At 40.4% G+C, this 25,730-nt stretch overlaps 1 protein-coding gene across 3 annotated transcripts in view; it reads right to left on the bottom strand.

Moving 5' to 3' along the window:
- Positions 1-24,781, bottom strand: part of mark4a (MAP/microtubule affinity-regulating kinase 4a) — a 50,244-nt gene extending 25,463 nt beyond the window's left edge. For 2 of the 3 annotated variants that reach the window (XM_061702537.1, XM_061702538.1), the window contains exons 1-5: positions 24,093-24,781; positions 13,529-13,726; positions 12,049-12,102; positions 4,709-4,757; positions 4,552-4,617 (exon numbers count right to left, since the gene is read on the bottom strand). In XM_061702537.1, coding sequence (XP_061558521.1) covers positions 4,552-4,617; positions 4,709-4,757; positions 12,049-12,102; positions 13,529-13,726; positions 24,093-24,146 — 421 coding nt within the window. In that variant the 5' untranslated portion in view covers positions 24,147-24,781. Of the gene's footprint in view, positions 1-4,551; positions 4,618-4,708; positions 4,758-12,048; positions 12,103-13,528; positions 13,727-24,092 lie in introns of those variants that run through there. The other variant, XM_061702539.1, reaches the window with a different exon arrangement.
- Between the last annotated feature and the right edge of the window lie 949 nt (positions 24,782-25,730).

Below are 25,730 nucleotides of genomic sequence, written 5' to 3'. Positions count from 1 at the left end.
ATATATATATATATATATGGACTATACTATACAGGTCGAAAAAGAATTGCATCATCATCATTGCATCATCATTGTACAGTGGGAGGAAAAAAGTAATTGAACCCGTTGGAATTTCTTACATTTCTGCATAGATTGGTCATAAAATGTGGTCTGATCTTCATCTAAATCACAAGAATGAACAGTCTGCTTGCACTAATATATGTTTTCATATTTGTATTGAAAATAAGATGCAAACATTCATCCATGATGTGGAGGAAAAAGTAAGTGAACCCTTGGCTTTAATAACTGGTTGACCCTCCTTTGGCAGCAATACCGCAATTTCTCATGGATAATGCACGTTTTTTTCCCCCTAAAAAATGTCAAAATTCTATGGTGCGCATTATACCTAGGTATAAGGGAAAATGGGAAAAAACACATTCCCATTTTATAAATGTATGCCGCCATCTAGAGGTTATGAAAAAGCTGTACGCTTTCATTCCAAAATGCCACCGCCACCTAGAGGTTATGAGAAAGGTGTACATTATCACTCTAATATGCCACCGCCACCTAGAAGTTATGAAAAAGTTGCAGCCTACACTTTCATTCCAATATGACAGGCATACGTGTGACTGCATAGATGTGCAGTTGTGCTTAATAGTTTACATACCCTGGCAGAATTTGAGAAATATAGTTTTGTTTTTATTTTTTATGTTTTTAATATGATTGATGACTGAACAACAACCATCATTAATTTCTTCATGGGTATGTTTTGTTTAATGATATGCTTTTCTGAAATGCTTGACAGTTTAATTTGAATCCCATTAAAATAAAATTAAATGTGTTTCACCTGGTCCTTCATGTTTTCTTTCAAGAATGGGCCATATCTTACAAATTCTGCCTGCTTAATCAAACATACAGTATGAGCAAAACTGTGTTTTCTCATTTACTAAATACAACCCCAATTCCAATGAAGTTGGGACGTTGTGTTAAACAAATAAAAACATACTACAATGATTTGCAAATCATGTTCAACCTATATTTAATTTAATACACAACAAGATACAAGATATTAATGTTCAAACTGATAAACTTCATTGTTTTTTGCAAATTATTATTAACTTAGAATTTTATGGCTGCAACACGTTCCAAAAAAGCTGGGACAGGTGGCAAAAAAGACTGATAAAGTTGAGGAATGCTCATCAAACACCTGTTTGGAACATCCCACAGGTGAACAGGATAATTGGGAACAGGCGGGTGCCATGATTGGGTATAATAGGAGCTTCCCTGAATTGCTCAGTCATTCACAAGCAAAGATGGGGCGAGGTTCACCTCTTTGTGAACAAGTGCGTGAGAAAATAGTCGAACTGTTTAAGGACAATGTTCCTCAATGTACAATTGCTAGGAATTTAGGGATTTCATCATCTACGGTCCACAATATCATCAAAAGGTTCAGAGAATCTGGAGAAATCACTGCATGTAAGCGGCAAGGCCAAAAACCAACATTGAATGCCCGTGACCTCGATCCCTCCGGCGGCACTGCATCAAAAACCGAAATCAATGTGTAAAGGATATCACCACGTGGCCTCAGGAACACTTCAGAAAACCAATGTCAGTAAATACAGTTTGGCGCTACATCCGTAAGTGCAACTTGAAACTCTACTATGCAAATCAAAAGCCATTTATCAACAAGACCCAGAAACGCCACCGGCTTCTCTGGGCCCGAGCTCATTTACGATGGACTGATGCAAAGTGGAAAAGTGTTCTGTCCTCCGACGAGTCCACATTTCAAATTGTTTTTGTAAATTGTGGACGTCGTGTCCTCTGGGCCAAAGAGGAAAATAATTATCTGGACTGTTATGGACGCAAAGTTCAAAAGCCAGCATCTTTGATGGTATGCGGCTGTGTTAGTGCCAATGGCATGGGTAACTTACACATCTGTGAAGCACCATTAATGCTGAAAGGTACATTCAGGTTTTGGAGAAACATATGCTGCCATCCAAGCAACGTCTATTTCATGGACGCCCCTGCTTATTTCAGCAAGACAATGTCAAACCACAATCTGCACGTGTTACAACAGAGTGGCTTCGTAGTAAAAGAGCGCAGGTACTAGACTGGCCTGCCTGCAGTCCAGACCTGTCTCCCATTGAAAATGTGTGCCGCATTATGAAGCCTAAAATAGCTGAAGCTGTATATCAAGCAAGAATGGGAAACAATTCCCCCTACAAAGCTTCAACAATTAGTGTCCTCAGTTCCCAAACGTTTATTGAATGTTGTTAAAAGAAAAGGTGATGTAACACAGTGGTAACATGACCCTGCCCCAGCTTCTTTGGAATGTGTTGCAGCCATAAAATGCTAAGTTAATGATTATTTGCTAACAACATTAAAGTGTATAATTTTGAACATTAAATATCTTGTCTTTGTAGTGTATTCAATTAAATATAGGCCGAACATGATTTGCAAATCATTGCATTCTCTTTTATTTATGTTGAACACAACATCCCCACTTCATTAGAATTGGGGTTGCAAAAGTAGGGCTGTGAATTTCTAAATAAGAGCAAGTAAATAAAAATACTGCATTAAGTATTCAAATACAGTGCTTAACTTCAGAATAATTTGAAAAACCTAACAAAATACAGTTAATACTTCATTTTGATCATATAGGTAGAAGCAAAATGATGCATTGTAAAAATGCATTATACATAGGTAGAAGGGTTTTCCAGAATTTTGGGGTGCGTACTATACCTGGGTGTGCATTATACACGAGAAATTATGGTAACCTCAAGCAAACATTTTCTGTAGTTGCACATCAGACGTGCACAACGATCAGGATGAATTTTGGACCATATCTCTTTACAAAACTGTTGCATATCAGCAAGATTCCTGGGATTTTTGGTGTGAATAGATCTCTTGGAGTATATCAATCAGGTTGAGGTCAGGACTTCGACTGGACCACTCTAGAACACATATTTTCGTCTTCTGAAGCCATTCTGTTGTTGATTTGCTTCTGTGTTTTAGATAATTGTCTTGTTGCAACACCCTCTCTACTCTTGTGAGCTGAAACTGTGGGACAGATGGCCTCAAGTTCTTCTGCAAAAACGTTTAACTTGTCAGTTCATTTTTCTGTTGATAATAGCAAGTTGTCCAGGCCCTGAGGTAGTAAAGCACGCCCATACTGCAATGCTCCTTGCACCATTTTTCAAAGTTGGGATAAGGTTTTGATGTTGGTGTGCTGTGCCATTTCTTTCCTACACACATGGCGTTGTGTGTTCCTCCCAAAAAATAAACTTTGGTTTCATCTGTCAACAGAATTTTTTACCAATAGTGCTGTTTTGCCAATACTGCTGCCAAAGGAGGATCAACCAGTTATTAAATCCAAGGGTTCACTCACTTTTTCCTCCTTGTCCTGTGAATGCGTACGTTATTTTCAATAAACAATATGGCAACCCTGCGACCCTAGTCAAGATAAGCGGTATGGAAAATGGATGGATGAAATCTTACAACATATTTTTTGTGTGGTTATTTGTTTAAGCAGACTGTTAATTCTTGTGATTTAGATGACGATCAGACCACATTTTATGACCAATTAATGAAGAAATTCCAAAGAGTTCAGTTATTTTTTCCTTCCACTGTATTCTGTTTTTAATATACGTTTTACACACCGTCCCAACTTCATTGGAATTGAGGTTTGCACATGGCTATGCAAAGATGTTGTTGTTTTATTTGTTTATTGAAGAGCCTTGTCAAAACACTGGCACTGTTTAAAATTTGCTGTGGGATATAGCCCACCGCCTTTCATGTTACAGTACTTGTTTTCTTTTTTGAATTCACACTTGTGAGTTACATCCGGTCCTCCCGCTATGATGTCACACTATTTATGGAGCTCACGCAGCAATCTGCTAGACTTGTCTGCCATCAGATAAACCCGTAATAGAAACGCTACCCAAAGGAAGTTGTAGTGTATCAATCCATGTCTACATTAACCTAACTGTACACCTTGGTGGAGATCTGGCTATTGGAAAGCTAATTACAGCTTATTTGTGGCACAACCTTTTCCTGAGGGGAAAAAGGAAGCAGCTATTTTGACAGAAGCAATTTCTTTCTTATCGGGTTAGGGCATCTTTGATTTTCCATATTGCTTATCTTCATTAGGGTCGTAGGTGAGCTGTAGCCTATCCCAACTGACTTTGACTAAGAGGCGGTGCGGACTAGTCACCGAGTCACTAGTCACCCTGGACTAGTTGCTAGCTAATCGTAGGGCACATACAGGCAAACATCCATTCACACACAGAATAACACCTAAGAACAGTTTAGAAACATGTTGTGGGAATGCGGGAGGAAGCGGGAGTTCCTGGGGGAAAAAAAACAAGCAGGGGAGAACATGCAAACTGAACATAGGAATGCCAGAGTAAGTCTTAGAGCAGAGGTGAATGATGAGAATTTAGGATTATCATACTGCTCATATACAAATTAAGAGAGAAGAAAGGCAATGAAAGAATGTTTTCCTCTCATTTGAAATAAATGCCTCACGAATACATCACAGTGGTTTCTGAACATGATGGCTGAGGTACCCACCTCCACTAGCATACTCCATGATCAGGTAAAGGGTCTTATCTGTCTCAATCACCTCGAACAGCTGCACTGTAGCCCAAAACAGAAACATATTAAAATCAAATACATACTGTACATAACAAGTCACATTGTGAGTCGAAAACTTTAGCTTGAGTCTTACCTATGTTGGGGTGATTTAAGCCTTTCATTATTCGTACCTCCCGAAAGAGCTGCAAAGAAATAACATGCTTTTAATAAAACCAACAATAATAATATAATTACAATTTCACAGGTATTTTGTCATTTCTCTGTGTTATTTATCCATCCATCCATTTTCTGCACCGCTTATCCTCAATTGGGTCGCGGGCGTGCTGGAGCCTATCCCAGCTAACTGCGGGCAGGAGACGGGGTACACCCTGAACTGGTTGCCAGCCAAATCGCAGGGCACATATAAACAAACAAACATTCGCACTCACATTCATACCTACAGACAATTCAAAGTCTTCAATAAACCTACCATGCATGTTTTGGAGATGTGGGAGGAAACCGGAGTAGCCGGAGAAAACCCACGCAGGAAAGGGGAGAACATGCAAACTCCACAGAGGCGGGGCCCAGGATTTGAACCCCAGTCCCCAGAACTGTGAGGCAGATGTGCTACCCAGTCGGTCGCCGTGCCGCCTTGTGTTATTTATTTACTAATTTCATTCATTCATTTAATGCTTTTTTTTCTTTTCTTTCTTTTTTTTTATGTACAAATATTTTTGTTGTTATGATTTATGGCCAGACAATTGTACAGCAGCTACACTGCCCTCCACAAATATTGGAACAGTGAGACCAATTACTTTATTTTGCGGTCGGAATTGGAATCTGATACACAATTTAGATGATTAACTGTTAGATTAGTTTAGATTTTATTGTTATATATTAACTAACCATAACCTCTTAATCCCCTAAACCAGTGTTGTTTAAATCCACACATTTTTCACATTCATACTCAGATAGAGTTTCTTAAAATAATCTGACATATGGACCAAGCTTCAGCTCCCAAAATGTGCAAGTTATACTCTATAGTTTTCAGTTGTAAATGTATTTTATTGTGATAAATGTTTTGCACAATAATTTTCTTTATCACAATAATTTTCTTTATCACAAATATATCAGGCTACAACACGCAGCTGGACATACACTGTACAACAGTATTCTATTGTATAAAAGATTGACTCAAAATGTGGTGAATTTTCACATGTAGTCACAAATGCTGAGCGGGAATGCCATATAAGTTTCCCTCCGATGATTATTTTAAAGTCACACCAACATTTTCCTGTGGTGCACATTCCTATACTAATAACTGTGTTGCCAAGCAGTATGAGGACTATTCCTATCACCGGAACGTATAAACTGGTCAAGGAAAATAAATGGTACATTTAATCACCCAGTTGTCCTTATCAAAACAAGTTGATTAATTTACGGCCAAATAAAACATAAGCATTTGTCACTGCATGCGATAATGTCAGCTTCAAGGAATATACAGTAGTTGTACATTTTCTTATAACACAGGGGGATTAAATTAGAGCCGGTTACTCTGTTTTCCTCAGTTCTCCCCTCATCTCATTTCTCCCTCCAGTCCTTCCTCCTCCATCTCTAGCCATCTTCTCTCTTTGCAAAGGCCAACGTCACTGTTGCCATAGAAACCCAGGTATTAAGACCACGATCTTTCTCAGCTTCTCCAACTGTGCTTATGTTATGTGAATCTTGGGATATGTAGTGCTGCTGTGTGATCGTCCACACCATGCATTCCCAGCAACAGCATACCAAATTACCTAAATGATGTAGTAACTCTTTAATGAAACTAACATGGAAGGATATGTAGATTACGCAGTTGTCGTGCAAATCTGACAAACTACAAACCCTTCCAACATTGTAAGGAAGTAGAGAGCAACATAACCTGTTCCTGCCATTTCTACGAAATCCTTCTCATCATGTTAGAGCTTGATTTAGCTATCTGCGCCTTCAGTTTCCTCTTTTGTCCGCCCCTGTACAATACATCACAGATTTTCCCTCGACATGAATTCCTGTTGAGATTATGTTCATGTCAGCGCTTTCATGTCTTCTGATTTTTTTTTTTCTGACCCGTGGGTATCCTCATGCAAAGAATCCCACTATCATCAATAGCGAATTTCAAAAAAATTGAAAGTGGCTTGATAAAGCCAAAGGAAATTGCATTTATTTACTAAAGCCTTAATAATAGTAACCCAAGGTCATCGCTATCATTGTATGATAAATACAAAGACAGGGAGCAAAATTAGTAGTAGGCTAATGATCAAAAGTAAAACGTGTATTATTTTTTAAAAAGCTGCCCCAATATTATTCATATGTATTGATTTATTTTATTGTATTATCAAGATTATAATTTAAAGTGACCGTTTCTGTGTGTACATCGTCATGGGGATGTTTACTTTGAAAGGTTATAACGGCATGTAACAATAGTTAACGCACACACAAAAAAAAAAAAAAAAAAAGATTATTTCATTCTTCGTTGATTTATTTGTGGTTTCTCCACTTCTTGCCCCAAGCAAAGCAGCTCATGTAGGCCAAGCGGGCCAAGTATGAGAGTGACAGACTTACGGTTCAATGAGTGAGACACTTTGCCCCATATGTGCATATAAACAGCATTAAGGACAAATATTGTTCATTGGATGGTTATATGAAGGCTTCATCATTTCAAGCTTCACCACAACATGAGATCTTTACAGTTACCTGACTGATTAAGTCACATTAGACAACACATGGCAGGGCAGGAGAGCTTTTGAATGATATGACTGGATGATGGGATATCTGTGCATGTGATCAGATGGCCTTTTTGTCAGTCATTTTTGGAGTTCAGTAATATCGTGGTTTACTTATTGCGGATTTAGTGCATGGCAGATTTTAAAATAAAATGTATATTGCTCACACCTGCACATATCTAGTACAGTTAGCATGATTTGACTGTAATGTTGCAGCAATGACAAATAGGCTATTTTACTTTGCAGAAAAAGAAACCTTACTGAGTAATTTGAACTCACACATTTATTAAGTCACCACCAATATGACCGAAATGCCACTGTTTAACACACAAGCCACAGTCAGAGTTTCATGAAACAAATAAATAAAATACCAACCCAGCTCAACGTGTAGCTAATGCACATACTCATAATAAAATGGACAGTAAAGAGCAACGTTTAGCTTGTTTATCCAACTACAGTACTGTAGTTAAAAAGAGCACCACAAAGAATTCTGGGAAGCAGCGGGATCTGCTGGCCCTACTTCGCATAATGCATTGTGTTGCCTGCACGCAGGGACCATCAGCCTAATGTTATTGCGTTTTATGCATGAACTGTATTCGCTCCCATTAAGTTTCAATTCGTAATTGCACTTCTTAATAGCATATTTATTCAGTTAGCCCTTTTTTAAGTAGAATTATCTGGGGTACATTTATTTTGTCATTATTATCTCATTTATTTTTATTTAAAGATTCATTTTGCACTGAAAACTGCCCTTGTTAAAAAGTACTGCAATAAAAATGATTTTTCTCGAACTTGATTACAATATTGATCAAAATAATTGTGATGATTATTTTGGCCATAATCGTGCAGCCCTACTGTCCCTCTGTCCAGCTGCAGATGGTTATACTGCAATTCCTCTTTTTGATTCTGAGTGTGTGCGTGTGCCATGCTGCAGTCGCCCTTGATGGCTGCCAAAAAAGTGTGCACTGGCCCGGCTTTGACCTTCATGCACAATGTCCACCATTTAGGCGCCAAACGTCAACATGCTGATCAGCAGGAAAAAAGATGACGACGAGGAGCAATTCGAAAGACCCCAGTCACAATACAATAGCCACAAAAGACTAAACCAAACATCCATAATCACGAATCACATTCAAACACACTTTGCTGCCCTTGTCTTTGTTATTCCCAGCGTTGTGTACTAGGTAGGGGTTGCCCGACTTCAGTCGACACAAATGTAATGAAAATCGAGTCGACGTATAAAAAAAAATTTTGTACAGTATAATAGTTTTTTTGTAAATAACTGGAGGCAGGAATACTGAAATAATCTACAGTATATTCAGTGACAATGTACAGCACAAACACCAAAGTTATGCAGATCATACACGTTCATCATCAAGTCTGTACAACTTCAAGTACTAGGAGGTAGGTATTTGGGATTAAGAAAGGCTGGGTTGAGTTACCACCACTTCCCAGATGTGCCACACACCCATCTCTCGAGGCACTGATTTGCCAACAAAGGGCTGTGAGGTGGTCTCTTTTCAACCGCCTCTACTAGCGCAAAAACTGACAAATGTAATTCACAATTAGAGATGTTCCGATCCAACTTTTTCACTTGCTATTGAATGTTAGAAAAAGCTTGATCAAGTGATATTACTCAAACAGAGAACAATAACGAGCAACATTAGGTATGAGAAAAAGTGACTCATTTATTATTGACCAATGTGTTACATAAAGTAACTTTAAAAATAGGAATGTACTACAATTGAATAAGATAAATGAAAGTTATATTAGGAAATATAAATATAAAATATAAATAACTTCAATAAAACCAATAATAACAAAAATGTTTAAATTGCAATAACGACTGCTTATCTTAAACATAAGCATATTCTACCCTTGAATAGCTTGAATAATAATTAAAAAGAAAAAAAAGAAAACCATGAAAAATAACCTCAATAAATAATAAATAAATGATACATTTAAAGTGCAAAATAATTCAAGTTACATTTTTTTTACAGTCAGTTTATTGTAGGAACAGCATTTGCTTTCTCCACATGCGGCGGATGCATCTGGAATAGAATTTTATTCGCTGTTGCTGCTGTGCACGTCTTGACCTCTGAGGGGCAGTATGGTGCACGCAATGAGATACACACTCACAGTAACAAAGAAAGTAGCAGTCACGATCGAATAATTTTAACATAACTCGTTTTTCAGAGTTTGAAGAATATATGCCTTGGTATGTGTTTATACAGCGTTTGTGTACCAATATTCATCATTTTGAGAGATATAAGTGCCACAAGTTCAATGCTAATTTCATTAGCTCGTCAATGGTGTTTTTCACTCATTGTGTGTTAGCTTTGAGCATTTTCTTCCTGAAAAACGAAGACACGAAGTCTGAAATTTATTCTAACATTCAATAGGTGAAATTATTTTGTGTTTAGTTTTAGAGTGAATTTCAACTGGAGTGTGGATAAACGACTTTAAGTGAGCAAAATTCACTCTTACTTTTTGCTACTATGTTAGCCCCTCAACAAGCTATCGTTGTGATCATGTGGGCTCTGCATGCCGTCCGGGTGCTGCTGGATAGAAGTGCTGGAGCAGACCATGGAATGGACTGCTTGCATAAGAGTGCTAAAATTGGAGATTTTAGACCCTGTCTGATACGATCCGATACTAATTTTTTTTGCTGACATCGGATTGATTTCCGATCTCAAAGATTGGATCGGGACACCCTTATTTACAATTATTTAAGGTTTTATATGGGTCACATTTGACTGTAGAATGAATTTCAGATTTCCCCCGTGCGTCTCAAATGGGCCAAGGAGAAGAAGGACTGGACTATTGGCCAGTGGTCCAAGGTCCTCTTTTCTGATGAAAGTAAAGTGTGCCTTTCATTCGGGAAACAAGGTCCAAGGGTTTGGAGGAAGACGGGTGAAGAACAGAATCCAAGCTGCTTGAGGTCCAGTGTGAAATATTCAGTCAGTCATGATTTGGGGTGCTATGTCCAATGCAAGTGTTGGTTAACTCTGCTTTCTTAAACCCAAGGTCACCGCAACAGTCTATCAGAATGTTTTAGAGGACTTCATGATTCCTTCTGCTGAGGATCTGTACGGAGATGCATATTTCATCTTCCAGTAGGACCTGGCCCCTGCCCATACCGCCAGAAGCACCAAAACCTGGTTTGATGCCCATGCAATCTCAGTGCTTGACTGGCCAGCCAACTCGCAGGATCTAAACCCCATTGAGAATCTATGGGGTATTATCAAGAGGAAAATGAGGGGCGCCAGACCCAAAAACAAAGAACTGACAGCAAGCATCAAGGAAATCTGGGCTTCCATAACTCCCAGGCAAGGCCACAAGCTGATTGCCTCAATGCCACGGCGCATCAAGGCAGTGATTAAAGCAAAGGGATTCCCAACCAAGTATTGAAGATTAATCGTTTTGAATAATTCGATTGACTTAATGTGACCCTAATTTCTTTCCTTCTCTTTTTTTTTTTTTTTTTTTTTTTTACAAAAACTGAGAAGTAAATGTTAATTTTGTCACAGTATTCAATTTTTTTTAATTCCTGCGTTTGTGGATTTTATGAGCTGGAAACCCAAATTATTTAAAAATAAATAAATATTTGCAATTGTTTAAATTGTGGGCCCTGCATCTATAATCTATGAAAGTTTAACTTTTTGAATGAAATTATGGAAATGATTTTTTTTTTCCATGATATTCTAATTTTTTGGACAGGGTCTGTATTTATTAGTCATTCGCCATCTTGTACATAACTTCCGGTGCAGGATCACAGGCTGATGAAATGTAGCCTGGCTGACTTTGGATGAGAGATGGTGTACACCCTAGACAATTTACCAGCCAACTGCACACCTACAGGCAGTTCAGTCTCCTTCATCTTTAAACATACAGTAAATACATCCCAACCAAAAGTGTAGGAACAGTAAGGCCAATTCCTTTATTTTGCTGTAGACTGAAAATATTTGCTGAATATGAGACAACACATTTCAGCATTGTTTTCCACATATTTACATTAAGACATAAAATAAACTCTACAGAAACATTATGTCTGCCAATTTAAACAAAGATGCATCTTAAGAGATTGGGGATCTGTCATAATGAAGCACGATAATGACCCAAGACACACTGACAAAACAAAAAGGAAGTTCATCGGGAGAGAGAAGTGAAATTTTTAGACTGACCAATTCAATCTCCAGACTTAAACCCCATGGGTCACAGACTTGATTGATTTTGCTAACCTAACAATGTTGGTTAGTTACAAATAATGCTATGCTGTGAGTAACCAACTGAAGCTAAAGTAACTAAAGCTGAACTCTTATTGTCATATTCATCTTTTGATGCAAAATCCAAATGCTTTTAGCCTACAGCACAAATAAAGAAATTGGCCTCACTGCTCTGATACTTTTGGGGGTAGTGTACTTGATTTCGAACTGAGAGGATTCAGAGAGAATCCCTCCAAAGGAGCCGATACAAACTCCCCACAGAAAGGCCTTAGCTTCTAGATACGTTCTTGTTAGGGCACTTATAACCACACCACTATGCTTCAGAGGATATAATGTACACTGAGCAATTCACTGTATTTTATTGTTTATTACAAGTTATCAATGTTTTCCAAGGTGATGCATGGGACATGACGGTTGTGTCTAATATTTAATTTTAATGTACTGTATCATTAAATATATGTATGAAAGGTTACAAGCACCCCTCTGCATGGTATAGTGCAGTAACTTACCTTTTGTAGGCTGGTTGGATTCAACTGAGTTTTGTCTATGATTTTTATTGCGACCTGGAAAAGATGTAAATGATCTTTAATTAGTTAAACAGAAGACAATTAAAATAAATCAAAAGTATCAGAAGCTGAACATTCTTCACAGGCATTGTGTGCATAGATTTGGTTTTAATTAGACTTTACACCGATCTGATCGGCTTGATCGGTATCGGCCGATAATTAGCCTTTTATGCTGATCGGCTGAATGACATCATTGATCGGCTTCGAAAAATACTTTTACTTCGCGTTGCCATCGTGTACAGTATATTTGAATCCCAAATTTTTTTAAATGTGTAAATTGTGTGCGGGTGAAAAAAATAATAAAATAAAGGAAAAACATGTGGTGGTCATCACCGGTGCTTGGGAGAGGATGTTCATTCACGGATTGCTTGAGGTATGTTTACATACTTTTAATACGATACGGCTCACAAGCAGCCAACAAAACGTTCTGTAGCCCAGCAAGCTGGTGCTATCACTAACGGTCGTATGTAAACATGCCAGCGTTCTGTCGAATCATGTTCGAAGGTTTCGGTGTGTGCGAAGTAATTGAATTACAATAAAGTAATTTAGTAATTTCATTTATAAACAAGACTTTCCTTAATGTCAGGCCTAAATGTTATGATGCATTGATACGAATAACATCCATCCATCCATCCATTTTCTGTACCGCTTTATCCTCACAAGGGTCGCAGGCGTCCTGAAGCGTATCCCAGCTATATTCGGGCGAGAGGCAGGGTAAACCCTGAACTGGTCGCCAGCCAATCACAGGGCACATATAAACAAGCAACCATTCACGTACACATTCATACCGAAGGGCAATTTAGAGTTTTTGATCAACCTACCATGCATGTTTTTGGGATGTGGGAGGAAACCGGAGTGCCCGGAGAAAACCCACACAGGCACAGGGAGAACATGAAAACTCCACACTTCATTCGTTCTCTTTTCTGGTGCATACCTCCACCTTTGTAAATGTTCCACCACCAGTATTACACAATTACAGTTTATACTACTCACAAAACATTTAGGGTTGTTCAACTTTTGGGTGAAATTTCGTAATGGAATAAAATGCACTTGAACTTTTACAGATGAACTTAATTTGACTATTAAACTTCTGAATGTACACCCAACTGTTCAATGAAACATTGAAGTGTTGGAAACGTGCACTGAAAGTTTAGAGGTCAAATAAAGTTTTCCTTTAAATGTTACAGTGTATTTAGGTCAATCACCCCAAAGACATGTATACTTTTAAGTACTGTATAGCCCTTACGTTTTTTTTAGTCGTGCACATATGGAAATACAGATTACAGTGAATTGTGTAAAAATATGAGTTGACTACCAATGATAAATCATTGTCATTTCTTACCCTGCAAATATTTCCTTTCACTCATACTCTGGCATTTGCCTTCCTTCCCCTTGTCTCCGAAATTGACATTTGGCGTCTTACCTCTCTGCCTGTCAGGATGTGGCGTGCCAACTTGACCTTGGCAAAATTTCCCTTCCCGATGGTCTTGAGTAAACGATAGTTGCCGATGTGTGGCTGCTCGTCAGAGCAGGAGGCGATAGAGTTCCTGCACCGGGCGCCAAGCGAACGGCTGGACTGACTTGTAGCCTTGTCAGAACGGCTGGCCCCCAGCAACACATGCTGCAAAATATGAAGAAAAAGGTTTTAAAGAAATAGCAACATCACATAAGAACAGAAGTCTGGCCAAGGAGCTCCAGGGTCACCCAATCCTAGAAAGTGATTATGATCGGCAGAATCTAAACCATCTGTGAAAGTATGTGCATCCATAATCTGCTTTTGAACTCTAAAGATTACATTTTATAGTGGCATTGTATTGTCAGTTCTCAATATACAGACCCTTTCCAAAAAAATTTAATATAATGGAAAGGTTTATTTATTTCCATAATTCCATTCAAAAAGTTAAACTTTCATAGATTACAGATTCAGGTCCCACAATTTAAACAATTACAAGTATTTATTTGTTTATTTTTACATAATTTGGGCTTCCAGCTCATAAAAAACCCACAAAATCAGGAATTCAAAAAAGTAGAATAATGTGAAGAAATCCCCATTCGCGACTCAGTTTTTATAGAAGAAAAAAAAAAGAAATTAGGGTCACATTAAATCAATCCAAATATGGTACTTTCAAAACGCTATTTTAAATCTTCAATACTTGGTTGGGAATCACTTTGCTTTCGTAACTGCCTCGATGCGCCGTGCCAATGAGGCAATCAGCCTGTGGCATTGCCTGGGAGTTATGGAAGCCCAGATTTTATGGGTCTGCTGCCCCTCATTTTCCTCTTGATAATACCCCCTAGATTCTCAATAGGGTTTAGATCAGTCAAGCACTGAGATGGCGTGGGCATCAAACCAGGTTTTGGTGCTTCTGGCGGTATGGGCAGGGGCCAGGTCCTGCTGGAAGATGAAGTCTGCATCTCCATTCAGATCCTCAGCAGAAGGAATCGTGAAGTCCTCTAAAACATTCTGGTAGACTGTTGCGGTGACCTTGGATTTAAGAAAGCAGAGTTTACCAACACCTGCACTGGACATTGCACCCCAAAAATCATGACTGACTGTGGATATTTTACACTGGACCTCAAGCAGCTTGGGTTCTGTTCTTCACCCGTCTTCCTCCAAGCCCTTGGACCTTGATTCCTGAATGAAAGGCACACTTTACTTTCATCAGAAAAAAAGACCTTGGACCACTGGCCAACAGTCCTGTCCTCCTTCTCCTTAACCCAGTTGAGACACTTCCTGCGTTGGCTCAGGCTCAGAAGTTGCTTGACCCGAGGAACCCGACAGTTGGAGCCCATCTCCCGGATGCGTCTGAATGTGGTGGTTTTTGAAGCTGTGACTCCTGCCTCATTCCACTCTTTCTGGATCTCTGTTAGATTATTGAATCTTCTCTGTTTGATAATCCTCTGAAGCCCACGGTCATCTCTTGCTGGTGCATCTTCTCCTGCCACATTTTGTCCTTCCACCAGACTTTCCATTGACATGCTTAGATACAGCACTCTATGAACTTTTGTGGGTTACCCATCCTATGGAGGGTATCAATGATGGTCTTCTGGCCAGTTGTCAAGTCTGCAGTCTTCTCCATATTGAACCCAACTGAGAAAATCGAACCAAACTGAAGCAATTTAATGACACCTGGGGAAACCTGTGCAGTTGCTTCGAGTTTAATTGATGATTAGTGTGTGACACTCCGTTTAAAACATTTATGGCCTGAAAAATTTGGGCTGATTTCTTCACAGTATTCTAATTTTTCTGAATTCCTGATTTTGTGGGTTTTATGAGCTGGAAGCCCACATTATGTAAAAATAAACAAATAAATACAAGAAATTATTTACATTCTGGAACCTGAATCTATAATCTATGAAAGTTTAACTTTTTGAATGGAATTGTGGAAAGAAAATAAACGTTTCCATGATATTTAATATTTTGGAAAGGGTCTGCATGTGGAACATACAGAGGGCCGCAATTGCTTTCCCAAGAGATCACTGTCACAAAAACAATACAAAAAAAACAAACAAACCATAAAACATAAAGACATAAAGCATCCAGTCATACATGCGCTTTGTTGCATGAAGCGGTTATAGATTAATTCTGACCCTGCAAGTTATGTTTCAGCGTAAAAGGCAATTCGTATTTTTGGTCTTGAGGCTTCTGTCATTTCTTCTCTTCTTCTTCTTCTGAACCATTGCATGCTGACATGCTAAAATTTAGCTAAGTGTGCATTCCCCAAAGTTAATATTAAAATAATAATAATAAATGCATCTTATATAGCACCTTTCATGAAACCCAAGGACGCTTTACATAAACAAAGTGGACAACAAAAGACAAGTGGACAACAAAGACAATCAATAGAAAAAACACTAACAACAGAACGACCAAACTAGGTGCCAAAGGCCTAAAGTGCCGTTTGAGTGCAGGTTCGAAACTATCCAATGTTGGTGACTGCCGAATCTCCTTTGGAAGAGAGTTCGAAAGGGGAAAAAGGCTGTCACGCTGAAGGCTCCTTCCCCAAGTTAGGGCAGTTAAGTTTGAGAGACCATGCCCCTTTCGGCCATAATTGAAGACAAATTTCTCACACATCCAGCTCAGTGAGCTCAAAAAACATACAAAGCTTTTGAATAATTACGCAATAAACACCAAAAGTTGTACACAAACTAAGAAGTCTGGCGTGCACATGCATTAACTATAACTTGTGACATACAGTATCCTTTTATATTTTCAAAATATTCAAACTAAACCGGATCCCCAGCCTTAGGTAACTGACAAAGACGCAGGGGCAGTACTCAACTCACTGATCATTAAAAATGGTGACACGCTCATGTTGAAAATGTTGAATATTCTAGTTCTGCAGAACACCCTGGCTTTAACAGTCCTGGCCTCCAAGAGGTGACTGATGGGCAGCAGGTTCATTCAAATACACCTTTCTTGGTAATGTACATTAGGAAACTGTAAAGCAGTGGTGAAGCAGAAATGCTACTCTTGGGGACCCCTGGTTACCACGAGACACAAAGCAGGCAGTCAGTTGTGAGAATAAGGCATAAGGAAAATTTCTGCACCGCTTATCCTCACTAGGGTCGCGGGCGTGCTGGAGCCTATCCCAGCTAACTGCGGGCAGGAGATGGGGTACACCCTGAACTGGTTGCCAGCCAATCACAGGGCACATATAAACAAACAACTCACATTCACTCACTACGGGCAACTTAAGAGTCTTCAATCAACCTACCACGCACGTTTTGGGGATGTGGGAGGAAACCGGAGTGCCTGGAGAAAACCCACCCGGGCACGGGGAGAACATGCAAACTAGACACAGACGGGGCCGGGGATTTGAGCCCCGGTCCCCAGAACTGTGAGGCAGATGTGATAACCAGTCCAACACCGTGCCGGCCACTGTTGCCAGTATATTACTGTAAACGGGAATTGAATTGAAAAAAATAAATTAAAAAGTGGGAGATGAGTAATCTGAATTGGATTCCGTAGTCATGCACCACTTGATATATCGTATTCATACACCAGCTGTGAATCATTATCTGCTCAATACTAGTCGATTAGCTTACCTGAATCAGGTGACACTTTGCAAAGTAGCAATTGGCTCCTGTCTCTTGACCTCTAAAGTGAGCTACCAAACCTACATGTATATAATACAAGTATATACAGGACAACAATGCTTTCCTGCAACGGTGTCACATTGTTCGTGTTCAGTTTTTCTACGCAGTAGATTTTTTTGCTCATTCGCTTTCTTGTATTATCATATTTTCTTGCATGTGTCTCTTGTTAGATACGTGTCTTCTTATTGATATCGAAACGCCTAAACACTGTGGAGCCATGAATATTACAAGGGATGCTGGAAAGATATATTACAGTCCACTTAGCCATTGCTGTCAATTTTACAGTTATTTACAACATAGCATTCAGTAAAATACAGTTAAGTAATTATACTTCAGACATGCAAACACCAGAGGCATGAAAAAAGTGACAAAAAGAAAAGGAAAAAAAATGAAAATGTGGCTAGTTAACACCTACAGCTGCCAACACTACAAGACAAGTATGTTATGATGTTTTCATGTTATGCTCAAATGATTTGTGGTTTTATTCTCTCTTAGTAGTATAGTAAGTCTTTGATTGTGTATCCTGTATTATATTGTCTTGTATTTTACTGCTTTTTTACATCATGGCCGCCAGGGGACTACAGATGAAAACTAGCCTTCTGGCTAATTCTGGCTTTTTTAACCATGTGTACTTCATGTGTTTTATGAAATTGCATTGTCCCATTTCCAATAAACTGATTTAAAAAAAAAAAAAAAAAAAAAAAACATTGCAGCGGGACCGCCGCAGAGAATCTTTTTTATTTTAAGAAGACTGAGTACAATAAGGCAAAATCAACAAAATTTCTTCCCACAGAAAAACGTTTATTTTTATTTTTTTACCGCTCAAGAACATGTTAACGTACGAATTTAAGATTCAAATTAAATTTGCCTAATTTCTTTGCTTTTTTGTTTTTGCCTCCAACTTGTGCCAGGCCCATCTCCACCTGCACCTGATGCCTGCTTCAAGCTGTGCCACGTGAATAGCATCTTCCTCTTTAAGCACTCATTCTGGAAAAGAATTGACTAAAATCATTGTCTGTTTCACTTAATGTTTCACTATGAGCAATTTCAAAGGCTAATCCCAAATGCCTCCTCCAGGAAATTATTAAGTGCAATATTTTTCTGTTCTTAGACAGACAGTGCCAGACAAATACTACAATACATGAATGCTGTTGTGTTTTTTTTTTTTTTGTCTAAAGGTAAACACGAGTAGCGCGCTGTTGCCTTCATGGTAACGACGGCCTTCCCAACATGGCCACCACGATCAGCCGGGCTGGTTTACCTCGTGTTAATACCTATGCCCGGGAAGCCCAATAGAAGCCGTGCAAGGTCATCTGACTGTCCTTTGTCGTTTGGTTGGTGAACTAGACTTAAACGTCACTCGCGCTTAAATTAGATTGCCGCAAATAGTGCCCAATGCGGAAGTCGAACTTGTATTCACCCGCACGAGCGATATTTAGATCATTGTAACATTGTAAAAGTACCGTTACCACGAGCTGCCAGCGTTCAAGGAGTATGAAACAGCCTATGACGACAGCGACGCCGACCCCCACTGAGGAAAAACACATCGGAACTATACGATTCACATAAATGAATATTTAGAGTTCAAAACGGAAAATTTCGCACAAGGGCGACTGATTTGCATGTATGATACTTTAATCAAATATAGTTTCCACAGCATCATGGGATTTTGGTTGACATTACACACTATAACAATAACAATATAATAATAATAATAATAATAATGCATTACACTTATATAGCGCTTTTCTATACACTTTACAATCGCATACATTATTCATTCACTCCACAGTCACACCTAGTGGTGATAAGCTACCTGTGTAGGTACAGCTGCCCTGATGCAGCCTGGCTGCCATTCTGCGGCGACCGACCCGCCGACCACCACCAAACATCCAACCGCATTCGTTCATGGGCGATGTGGGTTAAGTGTCTTGCCCAGGGAAAGAGTGACGACGCTCGAGTGGGATACAAACCGGCGACCCTCCAGTTGCAGGGTGTACTTTTATCCTCTGTGCCACGCCGCCCACAAACAGAGAGTTACTATATATATTTTTTAAATCAATGTTTTAATTGTGCTGATGAGTCACACAAGGACAATGGGAGCTCTTTTGGCTTGCAGAACAACTTTCACATTCTGTTGCCCACGTCCTCAAGTCAGCTGATTCGGTGCCTATTTTATCACCTCATCCTGTGCCACCAGTTTTCCCTTCTTCAACTTTCCTCGTACCTGCACACTCTGTCCTCCTTGTTTCTGGTGTCCCCCAACCTATATGATGGCAGGCTGATCAAGCTGATTCAGACCTAGTTCCTGGCCCTGCGGCAGTTCTTGGTCCCCATACCGCCCCAGTGGCTGCTCAAGTCCCCTGTACCCGACCAGCAGCTGCTCAAGTCCCCTGTGTGTCACGTACGTGGTTAAGGCGAGGGCGAGTAACGCAAGGCAAGAACATGGTGGACCCAAATGCAGGGAAGCAGGGAGGCAAGGCAGGAGTGTGGGAGTCTCAAAATAATATTTAATCTTCAAAAAGGGAAAACTAAACAAAGTCCCACAACAGATACCAATCAAATCAAAGTAACAAAGAAACACTCGAATATCTAAAACTGGAAACAAACTATGACCTGTGAGTAAGACGTGGAATAGAAAGGGAGAATGACACCTGACAATAACATACCACAATGATAAAGACAACTGACGACTATGACATGGCAGAGACATGTGACAACGACAATGAACCGACAAGAACTGAAAGAAACCAGGGAACTAAATACAAACAGATAGACGAGACAACGAGGAACACCTGGACAAGACATGAGTGGCTGGAGAGAGCTGATTGGTCGACACAAAGCAGACGAGAACAGGTGGACACAACAACTTAATGAGCACACGACAAACATGGAACACAGGAAAACATGGAACAAAACTAAACAACCCAAACCAAAACACAGACCATGACACTGTGCCCGACCAGCAGCTGCTCGAGGACCTCGTACCGGTTCAGCCATTGATCATGGCTCAATTACCCGTCCATGTTACGACTGGTCGGCCCGGACCACCACACCAGTTACATGTCCACATTGAGAATGGTTGGCCGGCACCACCAGGACAGCCGTGCAAGTCACCTGACGCTTTGGCGGTGCATATCCACTGGCCATCATCTGACCCTCCTTGGGCAGCACTAGCCCTAACGGCCATCCTCCGTTTTGGCTGGTTGGCCAAGACATGATTTTGGGCACCTGCAACTCTGTGAGGTCCGGTGTAGCGGCCGGCGGCCTGAAGGGCCATGACAAACCCTATAACCTTGGCGTCCTGGTCATCTTCTTGACCAGCCCAACTGAGCACTTCATATCTGGCATTTTAGACTGGCCCTGATGTGACTCTTTCTCCTGTCCTCCTGTTCGGCTTCCAGAATGATAGTCTAAGTACTCCGGCCCTGACACCCGGCACTAGACCCCCTTCAGCCCACCCTGTTTTAGATAGTTTGGGTTTTGGACATCTGAAATCCGTCCTTGAAGGGGGAACACTGTTATGATCTGTGGGTTGTTTTTTTTCCAGCTCTTTGGTTTTTCTGTGGGACAGATAATATGTTTGGATTTATTTGGAGTTTTATGTCCCTGTGTACTTATGATGTCTGCATCTCCACTTGTTCTCGCCAGACCTGCTCTCCTTGTGTCTACCAGGCAGCTCCCTTCAGCCATTCGTGTCATGTCCAGGTGTGCCTTATTAAGGTCCCCATTTTCTTTCAGTCAGTTTTTGTCCTTGTCATGTTGCCTGTCGTGGTGAGTCACAAGTATTTGTTTTTGGACTTTTTGTTATTTTGTATCCATCCTGCTTGTCGGGTATTTTTTGTTTTGTCTTTTTTGTTATACCTTTTTTGAGTATACCCTGCACTGCTACCTTGCCTCCCCTGCTTCCCTGCGCTTGACTCCACTCTTTCCCTCCACCCCACTACAACAAAACCCTCAAAATGTGACAGAAGGAAATACCTACCCAAAACAAACAACTGAAAGAAGTGACAGTGAAAGCCTAAAAAGGTATCACAAAAGAAGAATACAAAAGTTTGGTGATGTCATTGGGTCACAAGCTTGATGCAGTTATTCCAAGCAAAGAGTATGCGACCTAATATTAAGGGTTAATCTGTTTTAATTGTATGAGTACCAATCCTTTTGTTCACCTAAAATGAATAATTCTTTATAAATAATACTAACTGCTGATCTTCTAAGTTTTATAAAATGCAGATGTAAATAACTCATAATAAAAGCTCAACTATTACGCTCGTGTCAAACCCAAATATTTTCAGTCTACAGCAAAATTTTGGGTGCTTTATTGTCGGAGATAGCAGATTAGTTGATTAATTGAGAATTGTGAGGAATTGAACTTTGTTTTTGTTTTTCCTGTTCTTACAAACCATTTGATGATTAAGTGTTAAAACAATTTATCATCACAATTTTCTGCTATTAAAAACGATCTTTTGCACTAACGCAAGGCAATTCGTAGAGTGGGAAACAAGAGCCAAAAGCAGAAGGCTGAGGAACCAGGATGCCAGAGTGATAAGTGGGTGAGGTGCACAAAGACAAACAAATAAAAGGAGGTTATACTCAAAAAGGGAGCAGATGCCGACACAGTAGTCCCTGGCCAGTTCCAGGCCCTGAGGCATCGCACTTCCATTCACCCAGCATGCCATCTACACACACAGGCATCTACAAACTCTCAGGCAGTCCCTCCCTCCCGTACTGTTATTCCTCCTCTCAAACCCCATCTATACAGCCTATTTTGGATCCCTTCCCAAACATTTGGGAGGCCCCGACCAATAGGGATTTGTTTCTGGCCGATGCTGATTCTGATATTTGGCAGAATTAAATTCCAGTAACCGATTATTCTGCTGATTAATTAAACAAAATATATGCTAAGTAAAGTTACTTCTTTTTTGGACCCTTAATGCTTACAACAATCATCTTTTCCTTTCAGCTTGTCCCATTAGGGGTCGCCACAGCGTGTCATCCTTTTCCATGTAAGCCTATCTCCTGCATCCTCCTCTTGAACACCAACTGCCCTCATGTCTTCCTTCACGACATCCATCAACCTTCTCTTTGGTCTTCCTCTAGCTCTCTTGCCTAGCAGCTCCATTGTCATCACCCTTCTACCAATATACTCACTCTCTCTCCTCTGGACGAGTCCAAACCATCAAAGTCTGTACCACTGCAAACAGGAAGGGGCTCAGGGCTGATCCCTGATGCAGTCTCACCTGCACCCTAAACTCCTCTGTCACACCTACAGCACACCTCAACACAGTTCTGCTGCCCTCATACATGTCCTGTACTATTCCAACATACTTCTCTGCCACTCCAGACTTCCGCATGCAGTACCAGAGTTCCTCTCTGGCTACTCTGTCATAGGCTTTCTCTAGGTCTACAAAGACTTCTCCTAGCTCTTTCTTACCTTCTCTGTACTTTTCCATCAACAATGCAACAACAATAACAACAATAAATATATGAATTACAGGCAGAACATTTGATTGTTTCACAATACTTTGCAATTTAGTATTTGTTTAACTTCACAACAGAGAGAAACGGGGAAAAGATTACAGATTTTTTGCCGATTTTGCTGTTTTTTTAATGTTTGTTTGAATGTCATCATTTTTGTCTTATGTTAATGTGTCAAAAAAAAACAGCAAAAATCGGCCGATTTTGTAGATTTGAAAAGGGCTCATATTGGCCGATTAATCAGTCGGGCCCTACCAATGACCATAGGCAGTGACAAGCCACAAGCAAAAGCACTGGGGGCTTCTTTACATTTTATTATTATTTGAGTCCACAGATCAACCCAAGCCTCACCTTCGCCAGTGTGGCAACATCTTTGCTGTTCAAATCACTCATCCACCATCATCACTTCATTGTGGAAAGCAGATCAAGATTATTCTAATGGGAAGGGTGGACGTGAATTCATAATCAATTATGCATCTTGTAAACTCTCACACACACACACACAGTCTGGCTTAACCACCCTTGTGTGCTAAAAGCTCTGCTAACAATCATGGGGTGGGGGGAGGGTGTCATGTGATAAGTGTTTAGGGGAGAGAAATGACAACGCAACCTCAGTCAGTATTGCCACAGACAGACAGACAGACAGACAGATAGATAGATAGATAGATAGATAGATAGATAGATAGATAGATAGATAGGCAGACAGACAGACAGACAGACAGACAGACAGACAGACAGATAGACAGATAGACAGATAGATAGATAGATAGATAGATAGATAGATAGATAGATAGATAGATAGATAGATAGAACATGCATAAGACCTCTAACTGCTAAATGCACTGTACTGGATGTATGGCGCTGTCTGACACCCACTGGCTGTAGGGTTGGGCGCCGAGCAGCCTGCGCAAACACTGACTGCACATCATTCCATGCAGTAATCCCCCCTCGCTTCACACGAACAAACCAAGGTAGATTCTATACATTTGTTTTGGCCGAAGATTGCCGGAGAATGCATGCATGCACAAAGAGGAGGAAGCAGCAGCAGCAGCAGCGAGGGCTATTTTGTGACATCCCAATCTCCATACAGCCTTATAATAAGATGTGACAGCTGCTTTTAAGCTTGCAGAGGGCTGCTTTCCTGCACTGAGCTATACATGCATGCGCAGACACTCAAGGTTAGCCCGTTTTCAAGTCTTTTTTTTTTTTTTTTTTTACACACATAAGTCCAATATTACCTCTTGCAGTCCCAACGTAATAAGGAAAAAAAAACACAGATCAAGCAACCCGCACCATTAACATAGCAGCAAATACATGCCAGTAGGCCAAGATGATAAAAGATTAGTTTTAAGGGCGCATTTATCTCCCGAATGCCCCCAAAACAGGCTTTAGGCTGCAGCTGCACTTACATGGTCGCCAGTACTCCTGTCGTTTCCAGACGGTAATGCAGATCGAGAGGACATGTTTTCTCTTCGCTTTTCCCTGAGTGACAATCGCGGGTGTGTTTTTGACTGAGCAGTTTTTTTTTTTTATTTGTTTTTTTTTACAGGCTCCACCGGCAGAATAACATCCGCTGATATGACCCACCGTCCCGAATCAATCTGCCTCTTCTCCAGCCGGCCGAACCACCGCGGTCGAGACCAGACCTCTGCCTGTCATGGCAGGAATTGATATCCTGAGGGGGGGGTGTCCTCAATGCAACTGCATCTTCCATCCACCATGCACTTTGCACACCAAAAAAAAAAAAAAAAAAAAAAAAATGGAGAACAGAGAACACGGTCGATCAGCGATGCAGCAAATGCAAATGCGGAGCATAGAATAGGTGCTAAAACGCAGAGATGTTTGGCCGGAGCCCAGCGTCTCTGTGGCGACTATCCACCCCCTGCCTCATTGCTGCACAAAACAAACACAATCTTCTGTTTACGTGTCATCTCCGTCGATCACAGCACGCGCGCATAAAATATGCTGTTGCTGTTGTTGTTGTTGTTGATTTCATGTCATCCCGTCGACGCCAATGCAACTCGTCCGCTTTGCAGCAGCTCACAGCAGCCGAAGATGCAGCACCGGAGCAAAAGGCCGAAGCGGTCACCAATCGGTATTCTCCGTCGGTGTGTTGCGCTGCACCATTAACCCACGAAGAAGAAGCGCAGGCAGAATTAACCAGACTTAAAAGCATTAAAGGGCGCGCGTTGGCCTTGATCATCGGTACTAAGTCCATGCCCTTGAAAGCAGGAGCAAAATAGGAATCCTACTACACCTTTGAAAAAAAATAATATTCATAATAATTAAAAAGAACATTGTTAAAAAAAAAATCTAAGAACATTCAGAGTGACGTTTGTTGAATACAAACATAGCCAATAAGATTACAGCAATAAAATCCACCCAATTAGTCGGGTTGATCTGTTGAATTAATAATTGAGACTTTATTATAATAAGACCTGTTTAAGGCGCGACCATTTTGGACCATCAACTGGAGGCAAAAACACAGGTAAACTACATTACAAATGGTTATTGACCGATACTGCTGGCTGATCTTTATTTGATTAGTTGTTGTGTTCATTCTATAATTGATAATGCAGGTTATGGTCGCATTCTTTTTTATTTGGACAGCAAATTTTCAAACTTCCTGTCAGTCTGTCTGATGTTTCTATTACACAAATGAGCTGTGCCATTGCACAAATACTGACAGATCCAACTCAACGTTTACGTTCAACACATTTTATACATGTTGATGTTTGTTGAGTGTCCTGTAAATGAGAAGCACAATATATTGTGGTGCATCAGTTTGACTTTTATGGTCCCTTGAACGGGGAAGGTGTAGGAAGCGGAAGCATGGGCAGGAGGAACAGCATGGCGGCGTGGCTGGAGCGGACAGCGAGGCAGGAGACACGGCTAGTGGAGGCAGGGTTGAGCGGAGACACATGGAATGTTGGGTAGACTTTGAAAGATTGAGGGAGCTTCAACTGCACAAACGTGGGATTGATGATTTTAGTGATCGAAAAGGCAACAAAGTGTGGCATGAGCTTGCGTGATTCAGTCTGGAGAGG

The sequence above is a fragment of the Phycodurus eques genome, chromosome 17 (assembly GCF_024500275.1).
Source record: "Phycodurus eques isolate BA_2022a chromosome 17, UOR_Pequ_1.1, whole genome shotgun sequence".
Lineage (NCBI taxonomy): Eukaryota > Metazoa > Chordata > Actinopteri > Syngnathiformes > Syngnathidae > Phycodurus > Phycodurus eques.
The sequence above is the reverse complement of the archived record's forward strand: the minus strand, read 5'-3'. Positions and strand labels throughout refer to the sequence as shown.